The following is a 14,447-nucleotide window of genomic DNA, read 5'->3' as shown; positions in this document are numbered from 1 at the left end:
ATCGCAAACCAGGAGTCCCTGAGGTACAGGCATCCCATTGACTTCTGGCATTGTCTACGGTGAGTGAAGAGGAAAGATCGGAGAAAAGCAGAGCCAAAAATCCATCTCCTGTAAACTCTCATGTTCTTAAAGGTACAGCGAGGCTATCAGGCATGCGGCATACAATGAGAACCGAAGACAACGGTCTTTATTTTTAACTTGGATCTGCTTTATGAAGCCTAAGTTCAGAAGTACATATGAATACAATTCATCACTTCTCCTTTCCCGCTAAGAGAGTTCCATTCAGAAGTACAACTTTTGTTGGGAATGCAATGACTTTGAAAGTTCCATGTTTACTTGAATTGTAAATATTTGTATTAAAAATCAGAAAAGATGTTTTTAGAAGTGCATCTCTTAAATACAATGATTATTATTAAACCGATATTCTCATTGGGGCAAGTCAATTTCCAGGGATGAAAAAAGTGTCAATGGGAAGAATTTCAGTTTTTTTCTGAACGGGTAGCATCATTTTGACTTGGGTCCAATTTAGACTTTGAAAGATCTATACCAATAAAAGCCGCATGAGACAACCCTCTTACTGGTTTGCTGCTAGAGGCTGCACGGACTTGCAAATCCTGTGACTGATGGCTCTAGAACAGAACACCAAAGGGGAAACTCACATATAGGCTTCACCGTGCCTTGGTGGAGTCAACAATGATAGCACCAGCCCTGAAGGCCTCGTTCTGGAGACATATCCCACTGTGGCTGGTTAGTGCCCAGAGGCAGATGGGTGGGCCTCTCCTTCACTCCCCCTTCCCCTTGATTTATTTTCTGTTGCAGTTATGTGAGATGTTCTGAATCTTTTTCATTTTGATCCTCTGATCCAGCATCTTGTACCTTGCAGAATGCTCATCAGTTTTCTTTGGGACCGAAGGTGCGTAGGAGCTAGATGCATAAGCAGGGCATTTAAAATGACTGCAGAGGAGGCTTGATGACTGCAGGCCATGCAAAGGAAGACAGACAACGGTTAGCCTCACCGACTACACAGTGCTCCTAAATCCTGCGGGTGACTTCCTGGCCCCCAGACCTGTTTGTTTTCTTGAAAACGAGGAAACAAACAGGGTTGAACTCTCACTAGAAATCTTATTGCAAATAGATGAATAAGCACACCATCACTTTGGTCATTCACTTAAAATAAATAAAGACAAATGCCTAGGAAAAAAACATTCCTAGAGATAGACAGTGATGACCCCAGAATACAAAGGTTCTTTGACAATGAATGGATGGGGTTAAGGAAGTGAGAGGGGGCGGTGGCGTCACTTTGGGAAATAGCAAAGCAAACACAGGTGAGCACAGCCATCTCATTAATCAGCACTTAGCACCGTATGTAAGCTTTTAGGGTTGCAAAGTGGCCCACAATCCTGGAGTGCTAATAAGAAGCACATCACTGAGAAAATACTTGCAAAGCACATGTATAAAGGTCTTGCACCCCAAATATGGAAAGAACTCTTAAAATTCAACAAAAGGAAACAAACAACCCAATTTAAATATACGCAAAGATCTGAACAGACTCCTTGCCAAAGAAGATATACATATGGCCAAAAAGCATAGGCAAAGATGCTGAACAATTTTTGTCACTCAGGAATTGAAAATTAAAGCAACAATGATATATACCACACACCTATTAGGATGTAGTACTGCTGAATAAAAAAAAGCATATATACCTCTAATCTTAATATTATAAAAACTTATAAATGTGTCCATAGGAAAATCTGGGAGAACATACATTTAAACCATAGCAGTGATTATCTCTGAGTAGTATAAACATGGCAATTTTCTTTCTTTTTAATTGTTTACACTTTCTATTTTTTCTATGATGATCAACTTTTAGTGACGCAACTTTTTAAAAGGAAACATACTACTAAAAATTGCTTCCACAGAATCAAGTATCAAAGCTATTCTACAAAACTATACATAACGGAAAGTCAGGAAAACTGAGTTTACTCTGCACTTTAGTCCGAGACCTTTCAGAGCACTCCTAGCTGAGTATACTTTTCACAGCCTAGAGATCAATATTCATTCACCGACTTCTTAAAGCACTTAACTGTGTGTCCTGCTGATACAACAATGAACAAAACAGGCAGAAACCTCTACCCTCATGGGGCTTCCATTCCAGTAACCCCCTCTGAAACCTGTGACTTGCTTACAGAAGAAAAAGTGTTCAATCATAATAAGTAATGCTATTACTACAAGCTCCACACTACCCACACCTACTTTGCCTTTGGAGTTAGGCTAACACATAAGTTAAGATTTTCAGCAAATGGTCCTATAGTGCCATAATAATGTATATGCAGTTTTAAAAAAAAATCTCAGAATGTTTAATTCTGTTTCTTGGTGTAAACAAGGGATTGCAGCACAAAACACTCTAGGAACAAATATTAAAACAGTCCCGTCACCCTGGAGAATGGAGTGGAAACAGGCGAGGGCTTCGAATTAAAAGCTGACTGTCCCACACTTCTGGGCTTAGCTGATTTACTGCTCTTCAAGTCACACTCCCTCTCCATATTCATTCCATTTTCACTACTCAGCATGAACCCAGCCAAAGTATTATTGAATTTCCCACTTCTCAGCATGAAGAAACATTTACCGTTTGCTGGAATTCTGATTGTCAGAACGAAAGCTCTCCTTGCCACTGGAGTCGCTGCAAATAGAGTTGAATCCGCTGATAGCGATCGGCTCCCCACCGAGATTGTGGAAATACTTATCTGCCTGCTGTCACCCTCACTCAAAATGTGGGAAAAAATAACAATTCACACAGTGCTGTTTGTACGCATTGACTGCCTTTCCCCTCTACAGGGGAACATGAAATGATGCAGGACAAAACAGCAGCACCTGGGATAAGGGCACCATTTCGAATTTAATGGAGACCTTTCTTCCGGGGTCGTGCTGTGGCCACTTAAGGACTCTTTCATTTGTCTTTTAGCGATTCCTGAGATATTTCTGGAAGGAGATCTGGCCCTTTCCCTTTCGATGACTGGGTACCTCCCACAGCTGAGCCCAGGCAGTAGTGTTAAATCCTCTCTGCTCCCTCAACCCAAGCCCCTCCCTGCCCCAAGCAGAGAAGAACCAAATTGGGAACAGAATCCCCTCCCCTTCATATGCTTATCAACAAGTTGGACCCTTTTCCTCTTGGGGACACGTTCACAAAGTCTGCTCTTGTCTCCTAGAGCAATTTACTTGGAGAAAACGATCTCATTGGCTAATGAAGGTTTGACAAAGGCACGTATCTCTGCACAGAGCCTGAACTTGGGAAAGTCATTATCTAGATTACTTTCAAATGTGCTTAGGAAAAGAAAAGTTCAAGACAAAAACTGACACATCATCATCCTTTAATACACACTTACAATGTTTGTTTTTCATAGACGTTAACGCTCTTTTAGGAGTTTTAATCCTCATTTGTTTAAATCTTATCTTTTTCATAAACGCAATTTCTCCCAAAGGTGTCTGTGACTTTTGCCCTTTCATCTGCCATCACCAACTTTTTATTCTCTCTCTCTCTGAGGCCACTCTGCTTGGTGGCTACTTTTTTTTCCCACAGGAAACTAATGCATAGACCTATTCTTCTTCAGAAAATAGACTGCGATTCATTCATATATCAAATGTAACTGTGTTAAAGTTAAACTAGTAGGTCCGTGGCAGGACTTCTCAGAGACCTAAATGACGGCGACACGTATTATGAATCCCTAAGAACAGCCAACAGCATGTGTTTTTCTCATTTTGATTAGGCCAAGGCGCCCCCTTTATCAGGAGCATGTCACACTTTCGGAAAGACTGGATTAATTCATTATCACTGTCGTTATCATGTCATAACATGTTGTATCTTATTAATTCGGTATGCCCTGTGGTTTGCGCTGAGAGCAGGCAGCAGGGATGGTCACTGGTGCTCATCTAATCTACGTGCAGCCTAATTCCCGTGCAGTAAACCACGATCTGCATTAGAACCCAGTTCTGTGTCTTCAATCCCCCACGGCTGCAGTGTGATCTTTCAGGGCCACAGCACAGCAGCAGCAACTGGGAAAATTTCTGAATCTCTGCTGCAGAGGACTGCCTCCAAAGGCAGAAACTTGGTTTACTCTTAGCTTCTGAATAAATTCTAATATTGGCACCTTTAAAAAAAAATTTTAAAAAAAGGGACTTCCCTGGTGGTGCAGTCGTTGAGAGTCCGCCTGCCGATGCAGGGGACGCGGGTTCGCGCCCCGGTCCGGGAAGATCCCACGTGCCGTGGAGCGGCTGGGCCCGTGAGCCATGTGGCCGCTGAGCCTGCGCGTCCGGAGCCTGTGCTCCGCTACGGGAGAGGCCACAACGGTGAGAGGCCCGCGTACCGCAAAAAACAAAAAAACAAAACAACAAACAAACAAACAAAAAGGGTTGGGCATGTGTTTTCTTCTCGTTCAAAGATAATGCCATAACATGACCTTTGGAAAAAACATTTCCACGCGTAGACATTTTCTAACTGCATTTACACACACACACACACACACAACACAACACATACACTAACAAGATAAAAAACAATCACTTATTGCCTCATAAATGTTGTTTTACATGAAGGACAAAATCCCACTCTGCCATACATTCCATTTCTAAAATAGTGTCTATTGATATCTGTCTGAAATTTGATGCAGAGTCCTTATAAAAATACTCAAAAATCATCCATGAGTTTTGAATTGCAAGGGATTGACATGTCAACATCCGTGCCACGAGGATAAAATGATATAAGAACTGAGCCTGTGATTTTCATTTCAGGATCCGTGATGGGAAAATAATGATAATATCTGACATACATCGTGTACTAGGCACAATGCCAAGAATTTAACGTGAACCAGCCTTTCATCTTCACTACAATTCAACAGGCAAGCACTATTATCACCCCCTTTTTGAGTGAGGAATCTGAGGCTTTTAAGTAACTTGCCAAAGTTTGAGTGAGGAAACTGAGCTTAAGTAACTTGCCAAAGTTTACGCAGCTAACATTGCAGGAAGTCTGGATTCTGGGTTCACATCCAAGTGGTCTAGCCTCAGACCTCACATATTTCAAATAACCCGGGACCAAAGTTCAGAGTAAGTTTTAATAACTACCATAATAAGTTAAAATAGTAATTCATTTATACTATCAATAATTTGAGTATATATCTGTGATATATGGGATTCTTGAATACCATTGTTAGTAGCCATAATCTTACTTCCCCCAAAGTAAAAGCAAATCATTCTCCCTTAATACAATTTGTGTGGTAATGGCTCAGGAAGGAATTGCATAAAAATCGTGGCTAACAGGTCTCTTAAATAGCTGCTTTTGTCTCTTCCCTCACCTGCGTGGGTTTGGGATGGAACAGGTGTTCCAGAAGTCTAAGCACCGGAGACAAGCAATTAAGTCAGGGGAGCCCCAGGGTCTTGGGTGAAGTTTTTAACTTGGTGGTTCTCACCCCTCGCTGCATATGAGAACCACCTGGGGAGCTTTTAAAAACCCCAGACCCATGAAAGCAGAATTTGTGTGGGGTTAGGCTGAGGCCTCAGGAGTTTCCAAAGTTCAGATAATTCCACTGTGCCGGAGTTTGCAAAATACTGTTTCAGTCTCGCCAAACGTCCCCCTCCTTATCTTCACAAAGGGAACAACAGTGATAATATTTTGCACACACTGCAATTGTTCTATAAACTGTAAAGAGCTAGCCAGGGCTCTTGCTATCGTTTGATCACAACAAACTGCCTGGCTGGCAAGGAGTCCTTTATGCATCAATTAAAGTTACTTGTGGTCTTCAAAATTAGGTTTTTTTTTTTTTCTCTCCTACCCACATAGTTTGTTCTTCCTGTTGGGTCTAACATGAAGACAAAAGCTCTGAGAAATGAAGAAAAAAATGTTCTTTTCGTTGGAAAAAACAACTCTGATGCTATCACCTGAGGATTGTGAGGAAATCTGCAAGAAGAAGAGCCAACACTTAAGAGTCAGCGATCTTTTCTAAATATATTGAGCACTTGGAAAAGCGAAGAGTAAGACCAAAGAGGATGTTCCTGGTGTCTGACTAAGGCGTGAGAGCAAGAGTGGGCGCATTGAAGTCGGAGAGACGTGGTTTTAAAGCCTCCTTCACCTCCCCCAGCTGTTTAGTCTTAGGCAAACACTTGCCCTCTCTAAGTGTCACTTTTCCCCTCTGAATAACAATGTTACACACTTAACAGGGCTTCTTGGGAGGACTCAGCGAGATGGGGCATGTGAGCCATGTGAATGACAGTGCCTGGCATAAAGAAGGCCTTCAGTTAAGGGCAGCTTTTATTATTATTGTAGTGACAGTGACCATGTCCAGGGGAACTGCTGGCGGGTAAGTGGGGGCTAAACCCTGAGCCAACGGAGCTCTGGAAAGACTCTGGGACAGGCACCACCGTCCCTGGCAGCGCCGATCTTGGGCTGGTGGAAAGGGTGCTGCTCGCCCCTTCTGCCCTTTTCAGAGAATCGGCCTGACATCAGTTTTGCCCTCTGGATTTGTCTGCTCTCTGGACTCTTTCTAGCTTCTTTCTGGGACACCTTGTCAGAGCATCAGGAATTCCAAACCCGACTTATACCTGTTTCTGACTGAGGCAGCCACACTAGCACATTTGGTAAGAATTAACTGCGTTCTGAAGACACGCCATCAGCCAGAAGACTCCTCTCACTAACATCAGCTCCACAGACAGTGGAGTCAAGACGGGCTCATCCCAGTCCCAAAGGAAGAAACACACCCTTTAAAATTAGCAGTTTGGCTGAATTGGTTTTCATAGCTGGTCTTTTCCTTAAAGGGCAAGTGGAAGATGTTAATTTGTTTCACCAGAACAGGAGACTTGGTCCTTGTTCAATATCTAGGCTTCCCAGCAAACAGTTTTAAAAATGAAAGTGAAGTATAACAACTTTTTGTGAACCCGGGGCTTTGCTGTTTAAGGAGCCCAGGAGCATGGCCTGTCTTCTGCACCGTTCAGTGTCTTTATATCCATTATCTCATTTGTAGTCGCCCCTCACCCATCCTTGGAAGGGAGTCAGATTTAGTTCTTTCTCTGTCCCCATATGACTGGGACACATAATTTCAGTTTCCCATAAAAAGAAAAAAAACAGATAGTAACACTCACTGCAGAGGCCTGAGTGAGAATGACAAGAAACCAACGTATGAGAAACAGCCAGCACAGCGCTGACACATAGTAGGCGTTCACCCAGTATCAGTTTCCATCCCTTTCCTCAGAGGAAGATCCTACATTTCAGGAATTATCTGGAAGATTTGCAATTGCCAGGAAAACTCAGCAGCAGAATACTTTCCCAGCTAGGGAATTCCTTTGTCTCCTCAAGACATGAAAGCATCACATGAAGGCCACGCTGATAGGTCTTCCTTCCTTTTGCAGAAATACAATCCAGCAACATGAACCCAGCCAGAAAATTACTCTTAAACCAAGCACATTAGATGTAGTGCTGTCTAAGGTGAGGGTCTATTCTTAAACTCTTCAAGGTGTAGTTTATACTAAAACTAGAATCCTTAAACCCAGCATCTACATTGGAAAAGACTCTGCTTCTCCAAGGACTCTTCCTCAAGAAAACGAGAATACTAACTAATCTACTGGTTCCATATCTGAAGCTCACAGAGCACAGAGCACAGCAGACAAGAAGCTTGCTGTCTGAGAAGCTATCCAGAAAAAGGCCAGTTGACACTGCCTGAACCAAACCACTCCCTAGTGTGGAAAGATCACCTGACCAGCATTTCCAGATCCCCAGAGGAATACATGGCCCCAGGGAAAAAAATAAACCACATAGTTTTTTTGCCCTTCATCCAACCTGAAGCTGTTTGCTTCCACCTACATTTCTCAACCCTGGATGCCCATCAGATCACCTGGAAAGCTTCAAATTTACTGATTCCTAAGCGCCACCTCCAAGAGTCTTGAAAGTAATCTGTTATTTTAAGGTGAAGCCCAAGCAAGTATGTTTGTAACGCCCGGTGGTTCTAACTCGTAGCCAGGTTGGGAACCACTGGCTTAGGTGCCGAGTTTGTTTTGAGAATATGCCTGTTTATCCTTAAGTTTCGAGGGATGCTTGGGGCAGCTGACAGGGTCTGGTCATTGCACACAGGAGTGGCCAACCCTTGGCCACATGCTAAGATCTGTGACAAGAATCAAATCCACGAAGATCTACTTTTGGGAGAGGTGGTGTGGTATTGTGAGAGAAGCGTGGGTTTGGGGTGTCACAGAACTGGATTAAGCTATTACCAGCTGTGAGATCTTAAGGAGATAATCTGTTTGGGGATTCAGGGTTTTGGGTTTGGGGATTCAGGGTTTCGGGTTTGTTTTTGTTTTTTTCTGTAAAATGGGGGAAATGGTAATTTCTTTGCATGGTTGTTGTGAGGATTTTAAAGGGGCTATAACTGAGATCATGTATGTATGGTACCTTGCAACCTCGCGGAGTGCCAGTATGTCGTAGGTGCTTGGTATGTGGCTACCATCATTACACAGCACAGGGGACGAAAGGTCATCACCAGGAGCCTTTTAATGGTGGCCTCCCTGGTGGATTTCTTATTATAGTATAGAAAAGTCATGTCATTCCCCGTACAAATGGATTTTACCACATGAAAGACCTCAGCACACAACGAAGAGATTAACTTAATGAATTTATTTGTGACTATTTGGCAGAGAACACACCAGTGTGATTCACAAAAGGCTAATTATCCAAAATGGGCATTTGAGGGGAAAAAATACATACATACATATATATATATATATATATATATATATATATATATATATATATATATATATGTTTGTTTGTTTTTCCATTCAGCTACCTAAGGGAAACACTTTGCTGAAACCCAGTGCCATTTTAAGCAAAGCAGAAACATCTATCCCACATTCTAAACTATTTATACCATGTACAAATACGGAGGTTCATTCAATCACTTTGGGCTATTCCTAACCATGAGTGTAGAGTGCTGGAACCCCCAGATGGAAAGTGTGGCTTTAGATACCCAACCAGGATGGAAGGAGTTTCAGTCCCTGAACTCTAATCTTGACGTAATTAGGAAAATGACAAACAAACGACTTCTGATTCTTAAGACTCTTTGCATTTATTATGCTGAGCCATAATAATTCTTTGAGTCACCTTCATTGGAAGCCATTCTCGAACCACTGATTGCCTGGTCTTTGAGATACCTCTTCCTTATGCTTTACCCTATAGATCACTGATCCTGGCTATAAACTTCATTAGGACGGGACAGGGTGTTATACACATTTGCATCCCCAGAATTTAATCCCAGTACTGATAACAGTTGGTGCTGAAAAATATTTAATGAATGAGTAAACTACTTGGCATCATACTCAGTAACCTTTATAAATCTCTCATTTACTAAAGAAGAGGGGAATCACTTAGAATACACACCAGCTGACACAGTTGACGAGAATCTACAAAACCTAATATTTCTCCCTTGCATCAGCAATGCCTTGATACCTAGATTTGCTGCCCGTGTTTGCTCAGCGAAGAATGTCGGCAAATTCCTTTCCTTCGAAGTTTCAAATTTGAGGCCTGAGCACCTTTGTTTTACACCAAAGCTATAACCTCAGCTCAGGTCCTACTATCCTCTGGAGAGGCTGAGGTACAGTTTTCAAGTCCCTCTGACAAACAGGTGAAAGAGCAGGAGCAATTAGGTAAGGAAGGCTGGAAAATAAGCTCTTTTCTTATTCAAACAACTGCTAGCTATTAAATGCCCTGCGACCTTATGATTCAATGATTAATCGTTTAATTTAATAAAAATATTATTTTAATTAATAAAAAAGAATCAGAAAGCCCTCCCTCAAGGAGATGATCATCTTCAATTGAGTTCTTTGTTTTCATTTTGTTTCTCCTGGCAAGCACAAAGAACATGAAGCATGGTCTTTCAAAGGAGAAAAATATTTGGGAGATTACGCAAGCTAAGTCTTTTGTTCGATTTTTTTTCATCGGTGTGTGCCTTTTTCCACGTGTGCATCTGAAGATGGGGAGTGTAAGGCCAAATCAGTAGCTCTGTCCTTTGCTCACACCAACTATGACCTCTGCCAGAAGAAGCCTGTAAAGTTAAATTTCTTTAGGGTTCTAGAGCCCTGAAGTGCTAAATCACGTATAACAAATGTGTTTTGCGCTAGTCCATAGTAAGAATGCAACTGGCATCCCTTAAACTGAACTCAAGATAAAAGGCAATTGCAAAGAGACCACTCATGGGAATCTTTACTTAAAATTAAGACAATGCAGGATCGCTCCACACCCCACAGTTGTGCCTGAAATCGGTACATGCATAATTGTACTCTACCCCAGGCAGAGTACAACTGTGAAAGAAAGGCTGTTCCAGCGTGGACTGTTTGACATCAGTCTTTACCCCTGACAATGAAACTCGAGCAAAGAGTACAGGATTGCCACCTGCTAACTTTGGGCAAGCTATTTATCTGAGTATGCCTCAGTTTCCTAATTTGTGAAATGGAGGTAACAGTACCTTCCTTAGAGGGTTGTTGTGAAGATTAAATGAGATAATACATGTGAAGAACCTAGCATTGTCCCTGATATTTGATAGATGTGCAATACATACCAAAGTATTTACTGTTAAAAACCTGTATTAGGAAGATCAGAAGTTACCATTTTTGAAGTTAATCACTCAGTAACTTACAATACACATAATATTTTGTTTTTGTAAAAGCAACATAAGCTTCCTAAAATGTCCTCAGACCTCAGGGCTGGTCAGTTCTCTTCTGAGGAATCCTCTGGATGGATGTTTTATCCATAGTCCCCTAGAACAGGACACACAAAAAATGTCATTGCAAGCCAGCTGGCATCTCAACGCACCAACTCTTTCTACATCAGGCGACGGAGATTAGAAGCAGAGCTGCATCTATTGCCAACACTACCGTGCAAGCCAGAAGCTGCACACACAGGAGCAAATCAGCTATCGGCATCAGAGAATGACTACGGTACTGTACCTTTCCATCTAACGATCACTTCGGGAAAGTGATGTGACCGAGGTGCTGGGGGCGTCTGCTCAGAAGCCACTGACTAGTCTCCATCGTTAGCAGTCATGACTGGAAGTGAAGCTCTGGGCCACTCCTCCAGCGAGAGCCAACATTTGCTCAGCTCTCCATCATTTACGGCCCGCCCATGAGCCTGACCGCGTTCACAAACCTCAAGGAGCACACCTGAAGTTGGCACTAGAAAAAAATTGTCTGCAGGTGCTATTACTTTACCATATAAGAGTCACTTTACTACGGACGTGCAAGGAATCAAGGTGACGTCCTCAGAGCAGTTTCCTGGTGCTGACGTGTCAGGAGAAAGCTTTGATAATTTCGGAAACCACACAAGCATTTCTTTAATGAAGTGGTCTCTGGTGGCTTCAGGACTGACACATGTGACAAACAAAACTGTCTTGGAAGACAGTCACAGATTTTTCACTAGGAAATTCTTTAATATATAATAGTTGAGCATACAGAAACTATAATTAATAATATAACAAATACCCAGGTACTCTCTCAATACAGTTTAAGCAGATCTTAACATTTTGCATATTTGTTCAAAAATTTGTTTAAAGAGATTAAATATCGAGGTAGAATTTAAGTACCTAATATACACTTCCCTTCCCCCCCCAAAAAAATCCAGAATTTGATGTTTATTATTCCTGTGCATATAGTCATTGAATTATTGCATTTCTATGCAACCATAAAATATCTACTTTTTTTTTGCTTGTTTTAAAAGAGAATACAAATTGTGTTAGATGGTATAAATCTGATTGAAACTTGCTTTTCTCGCCCAACATTATGTTGAGCATTGTTTGCAATAGCAAAAAAATGGAAAACCACCATCAACAAAAAAATGATTGACTATCCTGTGGCACATTTATATAATAGGATATTGTACAGATGTTAAAATGGATGATGTTTTTCAAAGAACTAGCTTTATATTTTGCATGGAATTTCTTTTGCCATACATTAGCAGACTTTCTGGGAGTTTTTCTTAAGTGTTTCTTTTAGGGCTTCCCTGGTGGCGCAGTGGTTGAGAATCCGCCTGCCGATGTAGGGGACACGGGTTCGTGCCCCGGTCCGGAAAGATCCCACATGCCGTGGAACGGCTGGGCCCGTGAGCCGTGGCCGCTGAGCCTGCGCGTCCGGAGCCTGTGCTCCTCAGCGGGAGAGGCCACAACAGTGAGAGGCCCGCGTACCACACACACAAAAAAGTGTCTCTTTTAAAAGAAGGACAGGGCTGGATTTTGTTTTTCTTATCCAAATTTCTGTATTTTAAGAGCAGAGTTGGAGCCATTTGCAATTATTCTTATTACTGATAGTTTTGGACTTGATTCTACTCTCTAATTTTATAATCATTCTTTATTCCTTGCTTCTTTTTTTCCCTTTCTGCCTTCTACCAAGTAGATACATTTTCTGTATTCCCTTTCTTTGTCGTTGTTCATTTGCTGACTTAGATGCTATAGGTTATATTTCTATTATTTTACTGATGATCCTTTGTGTTACAAAAAAAGTTACAAAATTACAAAGCTCTGCCCAAAGACAGAATAGATCTTAGCATTCCTTAACTCCCTCTTAAATATCCCCTCTTCCCTCTATAGCTTCTGTTTCCTATTTTAACGCAAAAAATATGGACATTATTTTTATGGTGACTAGTTACTCACATTTACCAACATGCTTTATTTACTTGTGTGCTCACCATTGATTCCTGTCTCTCACACTTTGCTTTTGGGTTCACTTTTCTTCTTCTTGAGGTATATCCCTTATACTTCTTTTAGTGAAGTCTGGAGTGCTAAATTATGTCATTGTAAAGCTAAAATGTTTTTACTTTGCCTTCATTCATAACTAATAAATTAGCTATTTTCGCTATTATATAATGCTTTATCTTCCCTCAGCCTATGAAAGATATATCTTCATTGTCTTTTGGCATCTGCTGTTGCTAACGCAAATTTTGCTGTCAGTTGGTTGTCATTTTATTACAGGCAACCTGCTTGCAGCTCCCTTGAACATAACCAGCTTCTTATCGCATGTAGTATTTTCTCACCCTTGACATAATTTGGAACAATCTCACACAATGCATTGCGGTATGTGTTCGGTATTACTTAGGTATGGCAAGCGAGGTGCTTTGACTGTCTAGGAATTTGAGCCTTTAGAGCTGTTTATCTATCTTCCATGCTCTTTCATTTTTAAAATTGAGATATAATTCACATGCCATATAATTCACCATTTGAAGTGACAGTTCAGTGCTTTTTATATTATTCACAATGTTGTGCAATCATCACCAATATTTAATTACAAAACATTTTCTTTTTTTTTTTCACATCTTTATTGGAGTATAATTGCTTCACAAGTTGTGTCAGTTTCTGCTGTACAACAAAGTGAATCAGCTATATGTATACATATATCACCATATCCCCTCCCTCTTGAGCCTCCCTCGCACCCCACCCCCCATACCATCCCTCTAGGTCATCACACAGCACTGAGCTGATCTCCTTGTGCTATGCAGCAGCTTCCCGCTAGCTAACCATTTTACATTTGGTAGTGTATATATGTCCACACTACTCTCTCACTTCATCCCAGCTTTCCCTTCCACCCCTGTGTCCTCAAGTCCATCTCTACGTCTGTGTCTTTATTCCTGCCCTGCCGCTAGGTTCATCAGTACAGCTTTTTTAGTTTCCATATATATGCGTTAGCATACGGTATTTGTTTTTCTCTTTCTGACTTACTTCACTCTGAATGACAGACTCTAGGTCCATCCACCTCACTACAAATAACTCAATTTCGTTTCTTTTTATGGCTGAGCAACAGTCTATTGTATATATGTGCCACATCTTCTTTAACCATTCATCTGTTGATAGACATTTAGGTTGCGTCCATGTCCTGGCTATCGTATATAGTGTTGCAATGAACAGTGTGGTACATGTATCTTTTTTTTTTTAAGCTGGTCATTTTTTTGATATAAATTTATTTATTTATATTTTATTTTTGGTTGCGTTGGGTCTTCGTTGCTGTGTGTGGGCTTTCTCTAGTTGTGGTGAGCTGGGGTTACTCTTCGTTGCGGTGCACAGGCTTCTCATTGCGGTGGCTTCTCTTGTTGCAGAGCACAAGCTCTAGGCATGCGGGCTTCAGTGGTTGCAGTGTGTGGACTCATTAGTTGGGGCTCACAGGCTTAGTTGCTCCGCGGCATGTGGGATCTTCCTGGACTAGGGCTCGAACCCATGTCCCCTGCATTGGCAGGTGGATTCTTAACCACTGCACCACCAGGGAAGTCCACAAGTATCTTTTTGAATTATGGTTTTCTCAGGGTATATGCCCAGTAGTGGGATTGCTGGGTCATATGGTAGTTCTATTTTTAGTTTTTTAAGGAACCTCCATACTGTTCTCCATAGTGGCTGTATCAATTTACATTCCCACCAACAGTGCAGGAGGGTTCCCTTTTCTCC

At 41.6% G+C, this 14,447-nt stretch overlaps 1 protein-coding gene across 1 annotated transcript in view; it reads right to left on the bottom strand.

Moving 5' to 3' along the window:
- Positions 1–419: 419 nt before the first annotated feature.
- Positions 420–14,447, bottom strand: part of PDE1C (phosphodiesterase 1C) — a 554,160-nt gene continuing 540,132 nt past the window's right edge. The window contains 2 exon segments of the mRNA XM_028489915.2: positions 420–953; positions 955–974. Coding sequence (XP_028345716.1) covers positions 804–953; positions 955–974 — 170 coding nt within the window. The 3' untranslated portion in view covers positions 420–803.

This window comes from Physeter macrocephalus, chromosome 5 (assembly GCF_002837175.3).
Source record: "Physeter macrocephalus isolate SW-GA chromosome 5, ASM283717v5, whole genome shotgun sequence".
NCBI lineage: Eukaryota > Metazoa > Chordata > Mammalia > Artiodactyla > Physeteridae > Physeter > Physeter macrocephalus.
This window is presented reverse-complemented; position numbering and strand designations above follow the sequence as displayed.